Raw genomic sequence first — 24374 nt, 5'->3', positions numbered from 1 at the left:
GTTCCTAGGTAGGTTGAGCGCCTGCTGCAGAGGCATGTACACATACTTCTGGTCGCAGCATTCTTTTATACTTCAGGCTATTAACGTAACTACAGTTTACCTTATAATTAAAGCACCAGCATGCAAGCCTACTTCATACTATGTGCAGTGCATATTTTAAATGTTACTATGCCATGGGCTTTACTTTAGTGCTGGCCTTCCTTTTATATGGTGCTGTCGGAACGTGACCGCTGGCCCCCTGGATTTTACACTGCTAGTGAACGAAGATCCCGTCCACATCAGACCAGAGATGTTTATCTGTGTGATTTATCTGTGAGACTGAAGCCTGAGCTGGGCCATGAGGTGGATCGAGAAAGAGAGCCCTGTAAATCATGTCTCTCAGGTACCTGCTCCAGGGCAGACATAAGAGACCCTTCGGCCCTCTAGTGAGACTGTCTCAAAAAATAAGCTGCGTTGCAGGCCAGGGGCGACTCCTCCATTAGAGTGGCCGAGCACCGCCCCACCCCTTTTTGGAAGTGCTAGAAGCACAAACATAAAATGGTATTTTAAATACCATTGTATGTGTCACGGGTATGCCTTGTTGGGGGCGGGCGGGAGGCTTTGCCTGGTTGGGGGCAGGCGGGTGGGCCTTTCGGGAGGAGTGGCTTGCACCACTCTGAGTACCCTGACTGTTTGGTCTGCCCTGCGGCCGACCAAAGCAGTCATGCGCGCACTCTACATTGTCTCGATGTAGGCTGCCTGCAGCCTACATAGAGAAAATGGCCTCCCTACAGGTGCCCGGCTGTGCGCTTTCCGGGAATCCGCACCAATCACAACGCTGCCATTGCAGCGTTGTGATTGGCTTAAAGGAGGGGGATGGAGCATGCCTTTTCCTGTTTCTGTTGATGAGCAGGAAAACACGGGACACCGGGCCCAGGAGCAAAGGCAGCGCGGTACCCGGTCAGGTTAGTTTTCTTTATTTTTATTTTAAACACATACACACACACACCCCCTTCCCCCATGTAAGTTCCGCGGTAAGTCCCACGGTAACCCCCGCGGTAACCCCCTCCCCCGGTAACCCCCACCTGCGAGTATTGCGAGCCGCGACTGTTAGAGGCCCAGTACCACTTTCTGTTATTCACTGCAAGCAAAATGTCTGCTTCTTCAGGGAGAGGCGGTGAGGAACTATGTGGGAGGGGCTGAGTGTTCGCTTCAGAAAGCAGAGATGTCTGTGTGTATAGAGAACCACCTCATTCAAAGTGAACGGACATCAGCAGATTTTCCACTGGAGGTCCGACCATTACTTTGCATATATTTCAAATAAAAACTCTTTTAAAAATTGTAACTTTGTTCAATGATCCAAGCCCCCCTGTCCTCTAAAAAGGTTTTAATTAGAATGTTTAAGGTAAAGAGAGAGCTACAAGGGATTTTATTTGTTCACTAAGTACACTTAATTTTGTTTATGTCAGTCATGCGGTCATTACTTAATTAGACCCTTTTGTATCATAGGATGATTAGTACATTCAAAATGTAGTTCAAAAAGTACATTCAATAAATCATAAGGCGAGGAGAATTGAAAAGAGCACACAGCAAATCAGTTATATCATGAAAAAATTATATTTGAAAGAATCAAAAGATCTGAATCATGGGGATAAACTTTAATTAATCATACAATTAAAGGTCATGAATAGCTGTACATGTACATTGACACATCAATTCACAACATGTCATCAACTCCAATCATGGTTAAAGAAGACCCAATTCAGAAATGTAAAAAGGTTTCTTTCAATGCACAAATGCTGTGGAGATGATGTATTTGTCGACGTTTCGGTCTTCCTTGTTCACATCTATGAGACCATCAGGACTAGTATTTTTCACAAAGAAGGTTGAATGAGGTTGAAATGGGGTAGGATGTATCCAATAATGAAGAACTTGTGCTTGCGCGCTTAGCGCATAAAGTTCAAGGTTGGGCACCCCCAGTCCCCCCTTTGATAGTGGACGCGTTACCATGTCCCAGCTTACCCTGGGTTTGCCTCCGGCCCAGACCATAGTTATCGTGATAGATCACAGAGATATAAAAAAGGCCTGGGTCAGGGCTATTGGTATATTCACGAAGAGATATAGTAATTTGGGGAGAACAGTCATTTTAAGTATGGCAATTCTACCCGCCAGCGTAAGAGGCAGAACGGCCCAGACCTTAGCCCTGTCTTCAAACGAATCTAGCAGTCTACCAAAATGTAAGTGCCAGATTTATTTTAGGTCTTTGCTGAGCCAGACGCCAAGATATTTCATGGCATCATCCGCCCATGTCAGCGGGAATTCCATTGTGGTGTCCAGCGGGGCATCTGTAAGGGACAGGATTGAGGACTTCGACCAATTGATTTTTATGGCAGATATACCGCCGAAACAAAAGATTTAAGTTTTCGTCTGGTTTCCTAAAATATAGTGTAATGTCGTCCGCATACATTGAGATGATTAGGTTTCTATCCATAAATATTAGACCTCTGGCAGAGTGATGCTGATGAATTCTGACAGCCAGTGGCTCCATTGCCACCCCAAAACGAAGTGATGATAGGGGGCATCCTTGCCTAGTTCCACGGGTAATTGGAAAGGGATCAGAAATTAAACCGTTCACTCTGAGTCGGGCTGTGGGTTCGGGATATAGTAAGCTAATTCATTTGACAAAGTTAGCATTGAAGCCTAATCTGGGCAATATTGTAAACAAGAGGGGCCATTCTGAAGAATCAAACGCTTTGGTAGCGTCCAAAAATGCTGCAATGGCCGGGAGTTGGGGATCAATTTGGTGGATTGTAGAAAAGAATGTGTGCAAGTTGTGGGCAGTCGACCGGCCTGGAATAACGCCAGATTGATCTGGCCTAGCAATGAGAGGCATTAGCGGCTGTAGTCTGTAAGCGATCAATTTAGCCAAAATTTTGGCATCCACATTAATCAGCGAAAGGGGTCTGTAGGAGTCACAAAGGTTCCTCTCCTCTGGTTTCAGTAGAGAGATGATTGCCGCCTTTCTCATGGTCGGCGGCAACTCCTCAAGTTCCAGCGACTCCTGATTGACATCAAGGAGGCGGGGCGCAAGTATTTCCACATACGTTTTATAGAATAATGTAGCTAGCCCATCTAATCCCGGGGCTTTCCCACTTGGGAGACCCCTATTCTCCTGTGTGATATCGTCGACTGTAAAAGGTTTGTGTAGGTATTCCCTGTGCGCGGAGCTTAGCCAGAGCAATTCTATTGAGTCTAGGTATTCGCCTAAGTCCGGGTTGGGTGCCCGTTGCGTGGCCGTGTATAGACAAGAGTACAATTTGGTCAGGCATTCATGTGTGGCCGCTTGTCCTCTAACGGGGGAGGAGTCGTAAACCAGGTCGGTTTTACCTGGCCTATCAACATGGGAGAGCCTACCGATCCTTCATTAGTAGAGAAAAAATGTACTCTTTAAATGCTGCATCTAAAAGAGCATGTGGGGGGAGTCGCCAACAATGCACGTGGTGCAGTATGTGGAACCCTCTATTGAACCACAACCGGTGCATGGACGGAGAGTATGCGCAGTAGCTGTAGCACGTCAACGGTCCAGGCCACGACATCACACGTGATAAGCCAATAGTCCAATCTGGACTAGGCGCTGTGATAGTAAGAGAAGCATGTGCCTTCCCTGGTGTCGAGGTGCCTACTGCCCCATATATCAATGAGTCCATGTTAAAGTATGATTTTATTTAACTGTAGTGTTGTTTTTTGGTGCGGATTTCGAGGGGTGCCTACCTTATCCCAGTCGTTCTCCAGAATGGCATTAAAGTCGCCACCCCAGATGACCGTATCACCTCCCACAGCCATAATCTTGGCCCCTACTTCAAGGAAAAACTGTGGGTTATCTACGTTTGGCCCGTAGATGGCTACTAAGGTGACCTGTGTCGTCATGAGGGTACCTGTTACAATAGTGTATCGCCCGTCCGGGTCTATGTGCGTGTACATGGTGGACCTGCCGAGTCCTCTACTAATTAATATAAGACCCCCCTGGCGTAGCTGGAATATGGAGCCAAATGTGTCTTCCCCCCCCCCCCCAATATCCATGTGTCAGTTTTTTTTTGGGTCGGTAGGATGTTACAAGTGGGTTTCTTGGAGGAAGCGTATATCAATATGGTGCCTGTGCAAATAGGCATGTATTAACCTTGCCTTGCGATAGTCATTGAACCCTCTCACGTTCCATGTGAGGAACTTGGTTTCAGTCATGGTGGAGCAGTGGAGAAGGAGTGACGTGATTCAGGCTTAGGCAGGAGGCACTGTGCTGTGTCGATGTCGAAGGTACGAGATATCTGTGTTGCCGTAAGTGCCTTACATAAAAGTGAAGGTGTCCCTGCAGTGACAGAATCAAAGGTGTTATACCACCTATGCAGGCGCAGTGTAAGCTGTGATCCTGTGTCTGTGAATGCGTTAAACCACTTTCCCCACCTCCCTCCCACTACAACCTCCCAATCAGGTCGAGACTTGAAACCGTCTGCCCTCCCTTGAATTACCCCAACACCCAAATGAGAACTAAGAGATATGGGAGATCTCCCTGTGGGGGATTGGGACAACAGCTTTTAACCTGCCATCAGGCAGGGTGGCCAGGCTTTTGCGTGAGAAATGGAACCTGCCCTGTGAAAGTTAAGAGACAAAGTGGACTATGGGTCTAGCTGTGGTTGTAAGTTGACCATTAGTAGAGCTAGCACATTAGTGGAACAGTAACAGGGACAATATAATAGCCATTATAGAACCTTAATATTGCAAACCGTTAAATGCGTAGAACTGGAGAACATCAGTGGGCAGAGGAGTCAGCATAAATCAGTCATTATCACTCTGGTTCACTTCAGGAGCGGAGTTTTGCGAAGTGCGGGGAGGGGATTTCCACGGGCAGATGTGTTTAGTTTACTTTAAAGCCGACTTGGCGTCCGTAAAGAAGTGGGCTTGGCCATCATGTGTGATTTAAAGCTTCGCCGGATATAACATGGCATACGGGATAGAGGCCCTCTGTAGAAAGTTCTTTGCTGGGTGAATTCTCTGCGCACAGCTTGTACGGCAGGAGTGTAATCCGGGAAGAAGGACAGTTGGCTCCCCTGATGCGCAATGGGGCTTTTTGCTCTGGCTTCCCTGAGGACCGCATCTCTGTCTCAATAATTTAAGAGATGTGCAATAATTGAACATGACAGAGCACCCGGCAGCAGCTAGGGACCAAGTGACCGGTGAGCGTGCACTACAATCATCACCTGGGAGAGCGCCGGGCCGAATAGTTCACGCAGCAGATTTTCAATTAATGGTTCCATTTTTCGAATCGCAGTGGATTCTGGAAGGCCAAGAATTCTTAGGTTGTTCTGTCTGGAGCGCGCCTCTAAATCTTTATTCTTTGCCTTAATTACAGCAAAGACTTTCTCCATGTTAAAGTTTTGCGCTCTGGATTTTGAGAATCTTGAGTGTCCGACAGTCTGTTTTCCAGGACGTACAGGCGAGTTTCATGTGTATCTACCTGTTTTTTAACAGTATCCAGGCTGGCCATCTCCCTAGGGCCTTGGGCGGGGTCCGGTTCTGTATTCACCTCTGTGGTACGTGTTTGGCATTTGCTCTCAAATGGGATTTTGGGCTGCTTAGGGTCTGTCTTGCCCAGGGTAACAAGCTTGGTGACTTAGCTGACAAAAGAGTCAGGTGCATTTGCAGTTCACACCAGACTATGAGCGCCAGCGCAGAGTGCTGTCAACAACCCAGCAGGGGGAACGGTGACCCATTTATCTCCAGCTCCCAAGTTATTTGCGGCTCAGCGATGGTGCAACCCTGCTTGTGCACTCAGGTTCGAGCAGATCAGTATGGAGCTTTGTGGAGCAGGTGAGCTAAAGATAGAGTTCCCTCAGCAGCCAGATAGGATGGCAGGGGGCTTCCTGATAACCTCTGAACCGTAGGCAGAGATACGTTGGGTTGCAGTAAGGTTAAAGGCTCAGCTCTACAGCGGGATCAGTCAAATTGGCAAAATGCATCCAGAGTCAGCCTCCCACTGGGCAGCAGATATTGCGTTGAGCACAGAGGTTTCTGCAATAAAGGTCCCAGAGAGACAGTGTGTCCGCTGCTGCACACCACGCGTTCTCCAGCGTCACAGTGAAAATGAAATGAAAATGACTCTTTTATAGCGCATGGCTACCCGGAGGCATCCCAGCGCTTAAAGCTGCGACAGAGAGGGTCTGAGATGAGCAGGGATCAATTATTCGTTAGATTCCAGGGAAAAGCCAGGTTTTTATTTTTTTACGAAATGAAAGATGATTGGGCTCCTGACGGAGTGGGGGGGGGCAGAGAGTTCCATAACTTTGAAGTGTTATAGGAAAAGAGGCGGCCACCAGTATGAGCCTTGTTGATTCTGTTGACTTGTGCCAGGTTAAGATCGTTAGAGCGAAGGTTTCTGGTGGTTCTGTATGGTTTGAGCAGATTGCTAAGGATAGGGGGGCCTTTGCCTTGCAGATTTTTGTGGGCAATACAGAGGGCTTTGAAATATACCCGTTCTTCTATCGGTAGCCAGTGGAGTGATCTTAGCGCTGGCTTGGCTGTGGAGCGATGGTTAGTGCTCGTCAGCAATCTAGCTGCTGAATTCTGGACCACCTGTAGTTTCTGGATCACAGAAACCGGGGCTCCCAGGTAGAGCGCATTACCATAGTCAAGCCTCGATAAAATCATAGCTTGGACCAGGATATTTTTTTGGCTCTATCAGGCAGTTGAGGGAGGATTTTACGTAAGGATTTTAGCAAGCCAAAGCAGGTGGCCGCAGTTTTTCTGGCTTGCACTTTGAATGACAGATCATCATCTAACCAGAATCCTAAGCTCTTGGTCACGCTTTTTGGGGTCGGACCAGCACCCATAGAGGGAGGCCATAGCGTGGGGGAGTTGAATGATGCCTTCCTGCCCAATAACATCAGTTCAGTCTTCTGGTTATTAAGTTTGAGCTGAGACTGGCCCATCCACTTTGATACCTCCTCAAGACAGTCGCTCAGACTCGTGTTGGACAGAACAGCCTGATTCAGAGAGACCACGAGCTGAGTGTCATCAGCATAGCTGATTAATTCAATTCCGTAGGGGGCCACTATCTCGGCTTAGGGGGACATGTACACATTAAAAAGTGTGGGGCTAAGGGAGGAGCCCTGTGTAACCCCACACTGCAAGGGTAACGGCGAGGAGTGGCAATCCCCTTCAAATACTTTAAAATACCTCTCGCAAAGAAAGGATTCAAGCCAAGAAAGGTCTTTTCCCGAGACTCCGATTTCGTTTAGGCTGGCTAAAAGGATACAGTGACTTACCGTATCAAAGGCGGCACTGAGGTCTAGGAGGATGCAATCCTGTCACTCCCCTGGGATTCAGTATACTGAAGATTAGGTGCAGCGCAGCGCTCACTGCGTATATGAGGCAGGATTAAAAGTGAAACGTTGGGGCGAGGGTATATTTCCACAGCCGTAGGGTAGATGGGGCGGGGGGGCTCTGTGCGAATCGCCGAGCAGGAGAGCGAGGCCTGATGAGTCCCCCCACAGTCGGACCTCCCACCCCGTAGTTCTACGCAAGGGGGAGAACCAGATGGCAGAGGCCCACCTCGGCCCCACCCTACCTCGCACAGCAGCTGCCCCGGTCTCACTCACTCACTGTAGTGCTTCTCCGCTTCCCCTCTAGCTCATCTCCTGTGCCGACGACCTCTATTTGCCGCCTCAGTCTGTCGTTGGAAGTCACCCCAGGAGGCTACTCTGGCTCGCTGCCGATCACACCAGCCGTGGTCTCGAGCACCGCAAGACCGTGTGAATCCGTCTTCCGCCTGCGCTCTCCATGGAATACGCGGGCCATCTACAGCCTGGACTTGGGACACAGCCTTCGCCTTCCGTCAGCCGCCCACAATGCTCCCCAGTACAGGTGAGAGCTGCAGCGCCGCGTAGGACACCCGGTGGGGTCGGAGCCACTACGGGGCCTTATGGAGTGCAGCAGCCATTTTCAGCCGCGGGTCTGGCCTCGACTCTCCCAGCAGTTTTTTGGCAGTTTCGTTGAAGCGGCACGGCTTTAATCACAATCAGACACTCATGCCGATCTCCACTCATGGCAGCGTGATTTCCAGCAGCAGGGTCCGTGTTTGAACGGTGATTTGTGAGGATTAGGAAGCCTGGCCTGCAGAACCCCTTCAGAAGGCGGCCATCCTGCAGCGCGTCGTAGCCACGCCCCTTTTTGAATATGTTAATATTTATGCCATCAGCGTATTGATCTCTTTCATGAACATTCCCCTCAAAAACTCCACCCTCCTGTTCCCCTACTGCAGGTCACAGTTCGTATTCAGTTATATGAAGTCACACATCTCTGGTTGGTTCATAGCCCCTATCCCTCTCGTTGTATTCGTTCCCTAGTATCTCTACCGCAGACCTCATATTTTTTTATTTTTACCCAACGAGGTGTGCCCACTCTATATCCTCGTCAGGGTCTTGGCGTATTGGGCTCCCCTGTATGGATTGATTCTGGCTCCGCATTTCTCATACCATCTACTAATGCTTCCCATGCTGTAGCTCATTCAATTTTGCCTATCCACTCCGTGCATTCCTAAGTAGTAACCTCCTCTCACTTCCCGCTCAGGTTTCCAGTTCCTTTTTCCACCCTGCTAATTGCCCCCCCCCCCCCCGTGTCTTCCAGCGTCATGTGATTTCACGCTTGGCCAGTATGAAAGCAACCCCAATAGCTATAACTCTCGCAAATGCAAGACCTATTGCATTGCAAATGCTTGTTTTCAGTTCTGTATGGCGTAAACTCGGCCGAAGGGAATTGGAGCGCTTTACATGAGCATCAGTTAAATTGCACAAAGACACATTTGTTTTTCCTTTTAGGCACGGGAGGAGTGAATGATTCGCTCCGAGTCACAGGCTGTTGGAAATGCACAGCTTGGCACCATATTTACCAAAGTGTTTTTAGGGGTTGACACAGACTTTCTCCCACCCTCCGCCTTACTGGGAGAGAAGGAAAAGTTGTTCAGGCACATTGCAGTTTGGGTTAGCTATTTATAATCCAAGTCCAAATAGGACCAGCCGTCTATTGGTTTACTGTTCTGGATGCCCTCAAATTACAGCATGATTGCAACGTCTTACCCAGAGCCATCAGGTTGAATACAGACTCGCTGGACCTGGTATCCCAACTCGGAGGCCTCGAGTTAAGACGTAGTTCACTCACAGTTAACCCTTGCCCCTCAACATTCTCTTGTATGTAGACATCCGACTTTTTGTTATCGCCAGTCTTCTGTTCCAGCTCTTTTAAAACTTCAGAAATAGACTCAAGGTCTTGTGGTGTTCGGCTCGCAGCTTCCTGCATTTTTGTTTCAGGTCTCCATATAGTGAGCTTTGGTCTCATCTCTGTCTCTGGATAAGTTGGAATATATCCATGAGTGACATAACATAAACATATCATGTATTTGTACAGCGTACGTTCACCAGAAGGATATCTTGGCTCTAAATAACAGATGTTTATTGTTACCCAACTCAGTGGTACTCCTTTTATCGACCTCAGAAGAATGGCAGATTGAGTAGACCCACAGGGATTTGAACCTATGACCATGAGGTCAAACGCAGGGCCCCCATAGTGGACCCATTATTCCAATAAGCCACCAGACCTGGCTCATGTTTTATGTTAAGTGAAGGTTCGGAGGTGCCAGTGGCAGAGCAGATACCATCATTAGCTCACATAGGCCCTTCTCCCGCAGTCCTTTCCAACAGACCCATTAGGACCGCATTTGCAGCCCCTGTGATCATTTCCTTTTTACCAAGAAGGAGGAGGTTCCTGTTAGGTGAGTCAGCTTGTGGGGGTGCTATAGATTTGATCAGCCGATGGGTATGTGAAGGCTGGCCAATAGATTGCTGGAGCCTCCTCAGAGATGTGCCCCTGATCACTGCCGTAGTGAGTAATGCTAGTTTTGTTAGATTTAGCTGCGAAACTCAAACACCAGTAAAGACATTAATCTGTTCATGCTCCTTGAAAGGACGAACACACAATGAGGACGTCATTCCTGCATGCATTGGCCAATGAGGAGCAAGGAAATGAGTGAGGAAGAAACCAAACAATGGTAAGTAATAGGTGGGATAATAGGTCCTTTTTAGAGTTTCAGTTTTTTAGTTTTTTTAGAATCACAATAGATTGTCACAAGCAACAGCGCATGCACACTGTCTCAGGCGAAACTTGAAAAGGGGACACCTAAGACTAGTTTCAAAATATAGCCAGCCTTTTTCACTCGGGTCCATTTCATCGGTGGTAATTGTCATCTCACTGGCAATTGCCACCCTATCAAACATTCCTACCTGCACATTTGAACATTATGTTCTAACGTTATGAAATGCCTCGGTTCTTTAAAATTAACATGTGGAAATGGAGAGACAAAGGAAGAAAGGCTAATTACTGAAAGTGGAAAAAATGAGCTGTGCCATAAAATCAATCAATCAATCAGAATACTTGTAAAGCGTGCTACTTACCCGTGAGGGTCTCAAGGCGCTAGGGGAGGAGGGGGGGTGCCGCTACTGCTCGAAGAGCCAGGTCTTGAGTAGTCTTCTGAAGGAGAGTAGGTCTTGGGTCTGCCGTAGGTGGGTAGGGATAATAGTAAATATAATATGACTGTAGGTTTGCAGTTCACTCACTTAACCTTCATAGCTCCATTCTATGTCACTTAAGGGAGCATGTATGTATCCTTGATTTCTCCTTTGGTATAGGGGCTAGATGTTTGAAGATCATGCACAGTCTTATATGGAGACCAACAAACTAAAAGAGAGAGATGTTTGATTATCGTCAGGACGTTGCCGCCACTGCCGCCGGTACTCTGCTGGGAGCGGGACTGGACTACACGTCCCAGGCCCTTTGCCAGTGCAGCTGACTATGCGCCTGGAGGTGCCTACATAAACCTCTGAGCTTTCCCGCAGCGGGGGAAGCTCGTCAGGACGTTGCCGCCTCTGCCGCCGGTACACTACTGGGAGCGGGACTGGACTACATGTCCCAGGCTCCTTTGCCAGTGCAGCTGACTCTATGCGCCCAGAGGCGCCTACATAAACCTCGGAGCTCTCCCGCAGCACGGTACGAGCGCGGCCGTGCCCGAGCCAAGGGCGGGCCCGCCCACGCCCGTCGGAAGCTGTGCTGGGCCCACTCTCTTTCACCTGCGTTTGGCCAAGGTACCGTCCATTTCTTACTTTTCCTGTTTGTTAATATGTTGAAAGAAAAGGGACTAAAAGAAGACTGGAGGGAGGGTCGGAGCTAAGCTGGACTCTTTCTTAGTTAGAGCGGCAAGCGTTCTTTCGCTTGAGCTAGAACTGACCGAAATACGTCTTTCCTTGGGCCCTACCACCTTAATATTGGGCCTGCCCCAGCCCCTGAGACTGTTACTTCACCAGTGACCCCGATGCCAGCATCTTTAACCCCAACGGCTCTTCCACCAGATGAAATTGGCCTCCATCCCCCCAAACCAGATTACAGAGTGTGTTTCAGGAAGGGGTCCAGATTGTTCCTTCCTTGTCTCTTTATTGGATTCCTCTTCACCATTTCCACCTGCCAAGCGAACCAGAGCGGGGGGGGGGACTGCTAAAGGCACAATATCTAAAATAACATTTCCCGCGACAAACTCCATCTTCCACCCGCCGCTGCCCCACTGGTTCTGGCAAATGTGCCCTCCGTGAAGACCAGAGTGAACATACCAGACAATTAATGGACAAATGCCTGCATTGTTTATTGTATAATGTTAATGAGACCAAACGGGGGAGGAAGCAGCTGGCTCATAAATTAATTAAGGCCAGGAGAGTAGGTTGGGTGGGGAGGGACAAAGAAAAACTTTTGGCGGTAACTGCGTGGTAATCAATTTTAATAATGCATATGCAAGTGCTTCCCTTTTAGCTAACCTTCACAGTCCCGCTTTGAGGGACACCCAGATAATACCTTTAGCGTTGGAGTTCTTTTATACTGGCCAGGATGTTTCCAACGGCAGATTTCTTATGGATAGAAATCCAAATCCATTTATTGCCCGTAATGTGGGTCCCATTACAAACCCTGGGATTAGATTCCCTAATAGATTTGCTGCTTTGTCAAATCTGGAGGCTTGTGACTGACTAACTCTGTCACCACCCCAATTAACCATCAGGCTCACCATCGCAGCCCCAGTACAGTGTAGTCCACTGATACCTTCACCCACTATATTACCCTCTGAGGAGGCCCCTGCAACTTTAGTGCAAGGCACACCGGGACATGGGCAGACCCTACCACCCCTTATGAAAATAACGAAGGGTACTAGGGCGTACATGGTATCATGGAATGTTGCAGGCTTAGCCTCCAAAATTGTTAATACGCATTGGCTAAACGAGTGTCAATCCATGGAGATAGTATTATTCCAGAAACCTGGGCAATAGACCCTCCCTTCTTTATGGGGTTTTCGCACCTTACATTCTCCTGCTGTTGCTTTAGCCTCTGGAAGGGTAAAGGGGGGTTTACTTATTTTAATTTCAAATACTATTCCACTCCAAGTTAAACAAGTTGGGCCCTCACACACCCATTTTCAGATTTTACAGTTGGCCATCAGGAAACAGATCATCTGCACTCTTGTTAACTTTTATAATAATGAGTTTGGGAGGAACACGAGGGTTGTGGTAGATGTTTTAGCGGTGGAGATTAAGAAATTGTACAAAGGGAAAAAAGGGGGCAATGTGAATCTTATATGGGCGGGGGACTTTAACATTCACCCTTGTAAGCTCAATGGGACCCGGGTATGTGGAGCAGAAGATGCTCATGGTAATCCCCTCTCGCATTTTTCACATAATTGGTATGGAGAGACTGAACAGTTTGTTATTTCAGTGGAATCTGTCTATGCTAGGTGTGACGAATGAGAAAGGGCAAGGGACAACCTTCAGAAGGGGCACTCAGGAGTCCACTATTGATTTTGTTCTAGTGTCCGGACATCTGCTTCGGAAAGTGACCCTTAAGAGCATCCGGTTTTCACCCCATAGTGATCATGCCATGCTATTGACTTACTTAAATATCTTACCAAAACCTAAAGAACACAACCAGGTTGTTGAGGACGTGAACCTATCTAGGAAAAATGTCTACCAATTGAAATGGACAGCGGTAAAAAAATCTAATTTGGTCCCCGAAATCCTAGTGCAGGTAGGTGAAGAAAGACGGGTAAACAACCAGAGAGAAAGGGCTATTATAAATACTCTCCCGCCCCTAGGGTTAATCAATCGTAAACAACTAGAGAGTATTTCAAACAACAAATAACAAGAAGCTTCTGTCAGAGGAGTAGTCAGTAAAAACAGCCCCCAACACCCATCAGTGCTGCATACAAACAAATTAGCTGTGTCACAGAAAAGAAATGGAGTTAACCAAATGAGAAAAAGAACCCTCAGGCACCCTCCGAAGATGGGTAGCCGTTTGTCTTCATTGGGTTCTTGTGGTTAGTGCATGTGAAAAGACATCATACCGAAAAAGGTGCAAATTAAAATGCATAGCATGCTTGGGAGAAAAGATATTGCCTGCAGACTTGGTCATTAGATTCATCGCCCTTTTAGCAAAAATAAAAATAGCAATCACGCCAGTGAAGTAATCAAATAGTACAGCTAAAAAGGGGTGGTTTGACTCAGCCTGTACCAATCCGAAAATAGCCCTAGTAAATGCATTAAAAACTCTCCCCAGAGATTATCTCAAGATCCGCTCACTACGTAATGAATATAAATTAGGCAGGAGGGCGAGAGAGAATGATCTGAGAGCACAGTAGTGGGAAGACCTTGAGCAAGCTGCTAGCTCTGGCAGCAGTAAAGATTTTTGGAAAGTTGTGAATGCTCCTTATTTTAAAGATATTAGTGACCCCGTATTAGACGTGCATGTAGATGAAGACCTTCACCTACATCAGTATGCTCCCCAGAAACTTCACCTCAAGAAGTAATAATCTTTACTGTATTCGAGGGTCCGAAAGGCGTTAGAATCCTGTACTCCCGGTAAGGCCCCCGGGGCGGGACACCAATGGACCTTTTCCGATAAGATTATGACATGTGGGTCCCCTTACTCGCAAATATTTTTAACACCATTCAGGTAGTAGGTCCTCCTCCATCATGGATCCAGGGCTTAATTGTCCAGATTTACAAAAAGGGGACAGGGGCTCTCCAAAGAATTACCACCCTATATCTTTTCTCGATACCACCGCCAAATTAATAGGGTGGGTTCTACTGGACAGATTGGAGGACTGGGTTGAATCACATAATATAATCATGAAGGCACAATTTGGGTTCCGTAGAGGTATGGGGATGGTTGATCAGTGTCTCAACCCTTCACTAACTATAGGGAAGTACTCGAAGGCTAAAAGGAGGAACCTATACAAGGCATTCGTGGACTTCGCATCAGCTTTTGACTGTGTTTCACATTCTAGGCTATGGTCCATGATGGAAAGTATGGGCATTGACCTCCCGATCATTGGGTTCATCCGCCAGCTATATGCCAATGCCACTGCCTGCGTAAGATATGGCAGGAAGGGGGAGTGCACTCGTCATTTTAAAATCGAAAAGGGAGTAAGACGGGTATGTGCTCACCCAGTTTCTCTTTTCAGTCTATACGAACGCAGTTGGGTCCTCCCTGTCTGTTCTCTCATTGGATTTTCCCAAATTCGATCAAACCCCCCTCCCGATCTTTGCATACGCTGATGACGTGGTACTGATGAGAAGATCGGGCCTGGCCTTACAGAAGTTAATTAAAGCTTATTCCATCTCCATGGCCTCCCTTGATCTAAAAGTCAATGAATCCAAATCATTTATAATAGCGGAGAGACTAGAGGTGAGAAACATACCCATTTTCAGATGGCTGGTAAGGAAATTAAGGTGGTTAACTCCTTTTCATATCTCGGTGTGCTCTTCGATAAGGATCACTCGTGGGCTAAATTAGTGAAAACAAGAGGCCAGGATATGCAGAGGAGCCTCAATGCTGTTAAGAGATTTGCAAAAAAGTTGGGAGGAAGCCCACTGGACGCAATTAAAAACATTTACTTAGCTAAAATAAAGTCAGCCGTAACATACGGAGCAGGTGTCTGAGGGATGGTTAATGCTGCTTTGTTACAGCAAATGGAAGACTCGTTTTTAGGTCTCGGCCTAGCGTACACTGCGCAGCAGTGTCGCGCAGCCGAGATTTTATGTTTACAGTAAGGGGGCTTGAACGCGCCCCTCTTCTCCATTGGCTGGCTTCCTAAACAGAGGCCAGCCATTGGAGGAGAGGGGCGTCACTCAGTTCAAGGCGGGATTCAGGGGTGTGTTTTTGGTGTTCTTTCTCTTTTCTTTCTCTCCTCTTCCCATTGGCCCCCCCACCCCCTGTTCCTCGTTGTGCTCGCTTTTCTGCCCCCCCCCCACCCCCTATTGCCTCGTGGTGCTCGCTTTTCTGCCCCCTCCCCCTGTTCCTCGTTGTGCTCGCTTTTCTGCCCCCCCACCCCCTGTTGCCTCGTTGTGCTAGCTTTTCTGCCCCACCCCCTGTTCCTCGTTGTGCTCTTTTCTGCCCCTCCACCCCCCTGTTGCCTCGTTGTGCTCGCTTTTCTGCCCCCACCCCCCTGTTCCTCGCTGTGCTCGCTTTTCTGCCCCCCACCCCCCCTGTTCCTCGTTGTGCTCGCTTTTCTGCCCCCCCACCCCCCTGTTGCCTCGTTGTGCCCACTTTTCTGCCCCCCCTGTTCCTCGTTGTGTGTGTGTGGCTCTGTGTGTGTGTGTGTGGCTCTGTGTGTGTGTGGCTCTGTGTGTGTGTGGCTCTGTGTGTGTGTGGCTCTGTGTGTGGCTCTGTGTGTGTGTGGCTCTGTGTGTGTGTGTGGCTCTGTGTGTGTGTGTGGCTCTGTGTGTGGCTCTGTGTGTGTGTGTGGCTCTGTGTGTGTGTGTGGCTCTGTGTGTGTCTCTGTGTGTGTGTGTGTGTGTGTGTGTGTCTCTGTGGCTCTGTGTGTGTGGCTCTGTGTGTGTGGCTCTGTGTGTGTGGCTCTGTGTGTGTGTGGCTCTGTGTGTGTGTGGCTCTGTGTGTGTGTGGCTCTGTGTGTGTGTGGCTCTGTGTGTGTGTGGCTCTGTGTGTGTGTGGCTCTGTGTGTGTGGCTCTGTGTGTGTGTGGCTCTGTGTGTGTGTGGCGCTCTGTGTGTGTGTGGCGCTCTGTGTGTGTGTGGCGCTCTGTGTGTGTGTGTGGCGCTCTGTGTGTGTGTGGCGCTGTGTGTGTGTGGGGGACTCGGTGTGTGTGGGGGACTCGGTGTGTGTGGGGGACTCGGTGTGTGTGGGGGACTCGGTGTGTGTGGGGGACTCGGTGTGTGTGGGGGACTCGGTGTGTGTGGCTCTGTGTGTGTGTGGCTCTGTGTGTGTGTGGCTCTGTGTGTGTGTGGCTCTGTGTGTGGCTCTGTGTGTGTGTGGCTCTGTGTGTGTGTGGCTCTGTGTGTGTGTGGCTCTGTGTGTGTGTGGCTCTGTGTGTGTGTGTGGCTCTGTGTGTGTGTGTGGCTCTGTGTGTGTGTGTGGCTCTGTGTGTGTGTGTGTGTGTGTCTCTGTGTGTGTGTGTCTCTGTGTGTGTGTGTGTGTGTGTCTCTGTGTGTGTGTGTGTGTGTGTCTCTGTGTGTGTGTGTGTGTGTGTCTCTGTGTGTGTGTGTGGCTCTGTGTGTGTGTGGCTCTGTGTGTGTGTGGCTCTGTGTGTGTGGCTCTGTGTGTGTGTGGCTCTGTGTGTGTGTGGCTCTGTGTGTGTGTGGCTCTGTGTGTGTGTGTGGCTCTGTGTGTGTGTGGCTCTGTGTGTGTGTGGCTCTGTGTGTGTGTGGCTCTGTGTGTGTGTGGCTCTGTGTGTGGCTCTGTGTGTGTGTGGCGCTCTGTGTGTGTGTGGCGCTCTGTGTGTGTGTGGCGCTCTGTGTGTGTGTGTGGCGCTCTGTGTGTGTGTGTGGCGCTCTGTGTGTGTGTGGCGCTGTGTGTGTGTGGGGGACTCGGTGTGTGTGGGGGACTCGGTGTGTGTGGGGGACTCTGTGTGTGTGGGGGACTCGGTGTGTGTGTGGGACTCGGTGTGTGGGGCGCTCTGTGTGTGTGGGGCGCTCTGTGTGTGTGGGGCGCTCTGTGGGTGTGTGGGGGGGCTCTGTGGGTGTGTGGGGGGGCTCTGTGGGTGTGTGGGGGGGCTCTGTGGGTGTGTGGGGGGGCTCTGTGGGTGTGTGGGGGGGCTCTGTGGGTGTGTGGGGGGGCTCTGTGGGTGTGTGGGGGGGCTCTGTGGGTGTGTGGGGGGGCTCTGTGCGTGTGTGGGGGGGCTCTGTGGGTGTGTGGGGGGGCTCTGTGCGTGTGGGGGGCTCTGTGCGTGGGGGGGCTCTGTGTGTGGGGGGCTCTGTGTGTGGGGGCTCTGTGTGTGGGGGGCTGTGTGTGTGCGGGGGCTGTGTGTGTGTGCGGGGGGGCTGTGTGTGTGTGTGTGGGGCTGTGTGTGTGTGTGTGGGGCTCTGTGTGTGTGTGGGGGGCTCTGTGTGTGTGGGGGGCTCTGTGTGTGTGGGGGGCTCTGTGTGTGTGGGGGGGGCTCTGTGTGTGTGGGGGGGGCTCTGTGTGTGGGGGGGGCTCTGTGTGTGTGTGGGGGGGGCTCTGTGTGTGTGTGTGGGGGGCTCTGTGTGTGTGGGGGGGCTATGTGTGTGTGGGCTCTGTGTGTGTGTGGGGGGGCTGTGTGTGTGTGTGGGGGGGGCTCTGTGTGTGTGGGGGGGCTCTGTGTGTTTGTGTGTGTGTGGGGGGCTCTCTGTGTGTGTGTGTGTGTGGGGGGCTCTCTGTGTGTGTGTGTGTGTGGCTCTCTGTGGGTGTGTTGGTGGGTGCAAATGCAATAGGTCTCGTATTTGCGAGAGATTAATCTATTGGCATTGTAAATGACAATGTCATTTATTTATCTGTTTTCAAAACCAGCACATAAATAAAAATGTTGTCATTTACAATGCCAATAGCTCTAACTTTGGCAAAGGCGAGACCGTTGCATTGTAAATGCTTGTTTTAAATATTGTGTGTCTTTACCCCAATCAGCCCCAACTTACATTTTACATCTCGAATTGGGGCTTCCTTACTTGAGGGACACCATAAGGTTGGCTCCAGTCCTCTTGTGGCTATCAATATGGCCGAGAAATACGGTGGACTTGACCCAAACCATTATAAGGGAATGCTGTAATCTAGATCACTACAAGAGGATTGGATGGCTAAATTATGTAGAAACTCTACTTAAAGCTCTTGGGCTGGTAAAACTTTTTCAGGACCCTTATTCCTGCAAAGAGGTCAAGAAGAAATGGTTAATCGACTTATACTCTCAAAGAGTAGAACATGCCCGTAGGTAAAAAAAACGGACCCATCAAGCCTCCATTGCATACGATCTGGTCCCACCAATATCAGGAGAAGGTTTTCATTACTTAACTCGTATTAATAACGCGCAGCACAGATTTATTTGATTGCGCTTCAGACTGAACATGATTCCGTTACTCTTGGGATACCCACAAAATAAATACAGATTATCAGATCTCGCTCCCTGCCCTTGCAATAACCATGCTGTGCAGTCAGATCTACATATTTTACTATTCTGTAAAACGTATTCAGAGGAAAGGAAAATATTTATACTCCCAATTCTGAGGCACCTTAAATTCAGTCAATGTCGGGTCGCCATGTATTTTCTAAAAGCTTTACTGGACCCATTTGTATGCTTCTGCGTTGTGCCATTTTTATGGGCCTGTTTTAGGATGAGGAAAAAGGGGGCTCAGATCCTAGTAGTATAATGTAATTTTAATTATGAATTGTTTTCTTTTTTTATATATATATATATATATATATATATATATATATAAAAGGTCTTATTTGGATCACAGCAAATCTGTTTAATACTCATTTTAACTAATGTATATAGCTATTCCTACTAATTTGACATTTTCTATATGTATTTATGTGCTTTTATGGTCTGTCTACAAAAGATCGAATAAAGCTGTGTGACTGACTGACTGATTCTTGTGACAATCGTGTACTGCTATTCCTATTACGTTATTGCTCCCGCTTTCTGATTCCAGGACCGTAATGGTGTATTTGCACCTCCCGTCATGTCCTATTGATTTATTCATTTGTTTTGCTAATTTAACGAAGATGTCTGTTTTATCTTAAAGAATAGTTAAACATGTTTTGAAAAAAGCATGTCGGTGTATAAAATAAAATATAGATACGGATGAAATGTAAGTACATGTAATGAGTTAACTGTCACAACATTCGTATTTTATTTACATGTGTTTGTTCTCGTTTTCAACACCTACTGCAGTCTAGCCTTGGCAATAGACATTACTCTGTGCTTTACTGAATCTGAAAGGTGAAGTGGGGGACATTCAGGGAAAGTTGTCCACAGCTCATAGCCATTCTCAAAACGTGGTGCCTCGTGGATGGAATGAGCATTGACTCATTAAAGGCGCATAACTGTTTCTTTATCAATCAGAAAAAGACAGTGATGGATTTAAAATTTACGTGCATGTGCATTAAACTATCACCAGTTTAGATGGAAATAATTAAGTTATTTGGTTACATATTAAGATGTTAATGTGTTTCATTAATTTTTCTAGGTTTATTGTACCAGTCTCAATAGTTATATGCAATGATATAATGGCTTACCTTTTTGGATTCTTTTTTGGAAGGACACCATTAATAAAGGTAATGTATCCGTAACAAACTTATTTTGACAGCGTTTCGTGTGCAATTAATCAATTATAGCTTTCAAAATCTTAGTGATAAACTCAAATAGGGACATTTAGCCCAAAGAGAAAAGATCCACTCAATACACTTGGGACTTTAAAAAAAATGCGCACACTCCGAACCCATCCCAGATATGCTTTAAATGGCTGCTAAGGGGCCACAGCAATATTTAGCAAAAATACAGCTTCACTCAGAACACTTAAGTTATAACACAGTAATATGTACAAACATAGCACAGATGTGGCATATAGTGGAGTGTCAACGTGTCAAGGTGCTCACAGCAGCATTTACCACATACCTCCATACATTGAGAGAATTCTGAACATAAACCCAGTATAGCCCAAGTAACTAACTGGCTATTCGTGCATTCAACAGCACCTGCTATTGGCTGCTGCCTACCACAGTCCACACATATACATTTGCTGTACTTTGGGCAATCAAAGAACTATGTATGCAATGTGGTATAGCCTCCAAAAAACGTCTGAGCCATTAAAACGGACATACCCACCTACTGAGAATACAACTACCTCCACAAAACTGGTACAGACTCTGAAATGGAAATTATTTGAAAGTCTCACCATGGACCAAGATGCTCCCAGATGCCATACCTGTGTCAGATTGTTTGTCATGCGCAAATAAACAATACCATCTGGGTGATCTGTCACCTCAGATTATTTGCAAAAATTGTTTTATGATGTTGACCTATTTCATTTTCCGTCTTCCTTAGTGGTTTAGCTTTTTTGAACTCCTACTCCATTGTTGTGAAAGTCTAAACTATCTAGAATTGTTTTCTTCGCACAGGTTGCTTAATCATTCAAGAGGAGATTAAGGAACCAGCTGAGTAAATGTTCTTGGGTGTGTGTTAATTTTGGCTACATGAAGACGTTTTGTAACCTTTTTTAATTGTTTACGGAGTCAGAATTTGATGGTAGAGGAACACAAGTGGTAGATGTAAAAATGGCACTCCAACAGGGATAATGAAAGTGAGTCAGCAGAGGCAAACGTATCCTTGTTACGTACTGTGTGAGATGAGCTAGAGAAATATTCGCAACAAGATGACTGGTGAACTAAGAATAGTTTTTGTTTATCTACAAAATGTGAAGGTATACTATTGAACGTCTTCATTTGAGTTAAAACTGTAAGCTTTTGTTACTGTGCATAAGATAGCTAAGAAGTATTGGGACACTTTCATCGGATATGAGATTGCAGAGTATGTTATAACGGGGTTGACGTGGCAAGGGAGGGCATAGCCTGTACATGTCCATATTTTGCAATATATTCAGTGTATGCATGAATCATAAGCTAGTTTGCCTTAAGTGTGACTAGTGGGGAACTTGCATCTTCTAGTCTTTAGATCCTCCCTCTTTCCTAAGTTTTACCTGAATCAAAACTGCTAAGCCAGGTATAGGACTGCACGTTTGACAGTGGCAGAATATGGCTCACCTCACCTTCACATACAAATTTATTTCTCTATCAATATCAGCATCTCGGGGTAATGAGCATATTTCCACTCTGCTGATTCCCACCATCATCCTAATGTTGACTTCCCCGTGAACTATAGATTCTAGCTCCTTAGCACAGCTCTTCCTCCAATTTTTCTACAGGTCTCAATTTCAGCACTCTATTTTAACAGGGATTCTTAGAATTTTCAATGTATGTAACATAAGGCTGCATTATGCAGAGTTCCAACTCCTGGATCCAAGCAGCCAGTAGTTCCTGGTGGCCAGAGTCTGAGCTGTTCTTACCCAAATAGATGTGCTCTTCATAGGTTCGTATATGAATTTAAAAAAAGTTCCTTTTCGCTAAAATGTACTTAGGATTTTTCTATAGCTAATGCTGCTTAGCTTCAAGAATTTGCAGTGCTTTATAGTAAGACAGATAATTGAAAGGAGGAGGAACATACTGATGCCTGAACTCCTGCAAGAGTGCCTTGCTGGTCGGTGTCTTAGAATCCTATTGGCGGAAAATAACTTGAAGGAGGGGATTGGAGTGGACCCACTAGAGGGCTTTAGAGTAGACTTCTGTCGTACAGGTTATCTGATGGTTATCTGCACAATGAGAGGTACACAGTCTTGGAGCAGCAGCTGCAAAAGCTCAGAGGGTTGTTTAGATCTCTGAAAAACAGTAGTGGTGTGATGGAATTTGACAGCCTTGAAAGTAATACATTGGATATTTAAGGGCAGTCTTGCTCAGTCTTAAAAAAACAGTGATGAGTTTTCTGAGTCTAAAATGCGTTTAATTTCTTGGAAGCTGGCCGTAAATTAGCAGAGGATTGAAAGTTGCTTATTCAATAGAGTTGGGCACCAATATAGGACTAGATATGGATGCCTGTTAGAAGAGAGCTTCATATAGTCCAGTTTGGCCCTGATTTTGGCTTGGATCATAAAAAAGAAATTGTGTAGGATTCTGTCTTTCGAAGCAGTTTGAAGACCTATGATGTATGTATGTGTTATTTCTGTAGAGCAAACCTAGCCAAAAACCAGTGGAGTTCTGTACAAGGTCTAAGACATGCATAAAGTCAACAAGAAAGAAGAGAAGTAGCTGATTTGTTGATGTAATCTTTAAAGAGATATATCTTCAGATTTTTGTTTAACTGGAGCAGTGTTGTGGATGTCCTGATGGATATGGGGATGTTGTTCCAGATCCGGAGTTGATATATTGAAAAGGCCTTTTATTTTTTGCACTGCTTAGTCTGCAGTCTGATGGTGTTCTAGAAGTGATTGTGCAAGACCCTTCACAGATAGTGTGCGTTGGCCGAAGATACGCAGAGGTGCTTGACTTAACTTTTGTAAATTATGCTGCTGGTTTTGAAGATGGGACATGCCAGCAAGGGAATCTAATGGTGTCCTATGAGGATGGGTGGTGGGATCGTATTTCCTCAGGGCCGAGAAGAGCTGTTCTACTGCATGTAATATGCTGTGCCAGTGTAGAGTCTTGGAGGCAATGGAGTAGGGTGTTACAAGCATCCAAATGGGAGAGTACGAGGGTTTGAACAGCAGTTCTGAAGTCGCTGGAAGAAACTATTTCACTTTCCCTAAAAAAAATGTTTTCTAAAGATCTGGTACTAGGTAATTTTTGTTTTTGGCTAAGTGTTCCTTTATGATCAGGCTGGTGTCCAGGATATATCTAACTGACTTGGCAATTGGTGAAAGTTGGGGATTGAAACAGTCACGGTTCACTTTATTGAGCCAGGTTTATACTGTTGTTTTTGGCAAATAACAGGAATTCAGTTTTGGTTGAGTTGAGCTTCAAGTAGGACTTCCAGGTCTGGGTGATATGCAGACAGTGTTTGAGGTTTTGGATGTCTGAAGAAGAGGAAGCTTAAATAGTTATATATGATCAGTGTATTGGTGTATTGATGCTGTTATCTGTGAATATAACACTAAGTAGCTCCATTTATTTATGAATTCATCTGGCATTGAAAAACAGTTTATAACTATGTATTTAAATATCATGATTAATTTAGATGAAATCTTACTATGAATTATCAATTGCGTGATCTAATGGTGATAATTTATTGATGTATTCTGACTAATTTGTATGACATATTATTATGAATCTTTGAGAAAAGACTATGCTGCTTTTTTACCAATTACAAAAGAAAGTAGCTCCATTTAGAAGTTGAAGATGTCATGGGGGAGTCTGGAAACCTTGGGGATGCTGCATGTGATGGGGAGTGTGGTATCCAAGAGTAATTCAATGAGGAGGTGGGGTCCAAAATACTCAAGTTAATTCTTTAACTTTAGGTTTCCATCCTTCAACCACCACAGCAGTAGTACAACTGATTAATAGAATCCCAAAAACCTCAAGTTTAAACATTCCAAGATGGAATACAAGCTAAATTGCAACATTATACAGAAAGCTAACCTACATACCATACATCTTTCCCCGCACCCCAACAACACACGAAGACATATACTAAGAGGAAAACAAAAACCCATGAAAAACATCAAGCAAAAATAGAAATAACTTTGAGCATTTGCGAATTTCTTAACAGCGGAAATGCTGTTGAATTTCCAAATACAGGCATCTTGAAGTGCTGCACTACAAAACAATTTATTAACCCAGAGATGTTCAAATTGGTTTTAAATACCTCTTGGATGTATTCGTGACATAGAGCCAGGTCACAAATGGCCACTTTCACTTCACCCATAACTTTACACATATAATTTACCTTCTTTTACATCTGCTTCATGTTCTCTCCTTCCAAACATGCATGTGCAATTTTCTCATTATGTTCCCTGTCATTCTCATTTCCACCATTTAAATATCTTTCCCACAAAGGGCATGCAATAGTACTTGGTGCTCTTATCAAAAAAAGTTCAAAGGGCATTGTCCCTGTGGTAGAATTGGGTGTAAACTTATACCCTATCCCAAATTTCGCTTTCCAGTCCTTGCCGTAAGTTCTAAACAATTGTATGCCCTCTTTCAATGTCCTATTGAATCTCTACCATTAGTTTGCGGATGATTAAACAATTTATTTGTACAATCCCTGTATTCCTCAAGTATATACACCATTGCCAGTTAGAATCATTTTAGGGTTGCTGTCCTTGTGAAATGGCTCTTCTAAAATGTGATTATCAAAGTTGTGGTAATCTCTCTCACAATAGCTACTTCCTGTCACGTAGAGTACATACCCATAAACACCAACAGGTTATTGGGAACTGAGCTGAATGATAAAGGTCCTAGAATATTTAA

At 46.4% G+C, this 24374-nt stretch overlaps 1 protein-coding gene across 1 annotated transcript in view; it reads left to right on the top strand.

Annotated features, from left to right (window-relative positions):
• CDS1 (CDP-diacylglycerol synthase 1) overlaps nt 1-24374 on the top strand; it is a 762211-nt gene that overhangs the window by 552999 nt on the left and 184838 nt on the right. The window contains exon 8 of the mRNA XM_078676295.1: nt 19547-19634. Coding sequence (XP_078532421.1) covers nt 19547-19634 — 88 coding nt within the window. The remainder of the gene's footprint in view (nt 1-19546; nt 19635-24374) is intronic.

This window comes from Lissotriton helveticus, chromosome 2_1, assembly GCF_964261635.1.
Source record: "Lissotriton helveticus chromosome 2_1, aLisHel1.1, whole genome shotgun sequence".
Lineage (NCBI taxonomy): Eukaryota > Metazoa > Chordata > Amphibia > Caudata > Salamandridae > Lissotriton > Lissotriton helveticus.
This window is presented reverse-complemented; position numbering and strand designations above follow the sequence as displayed.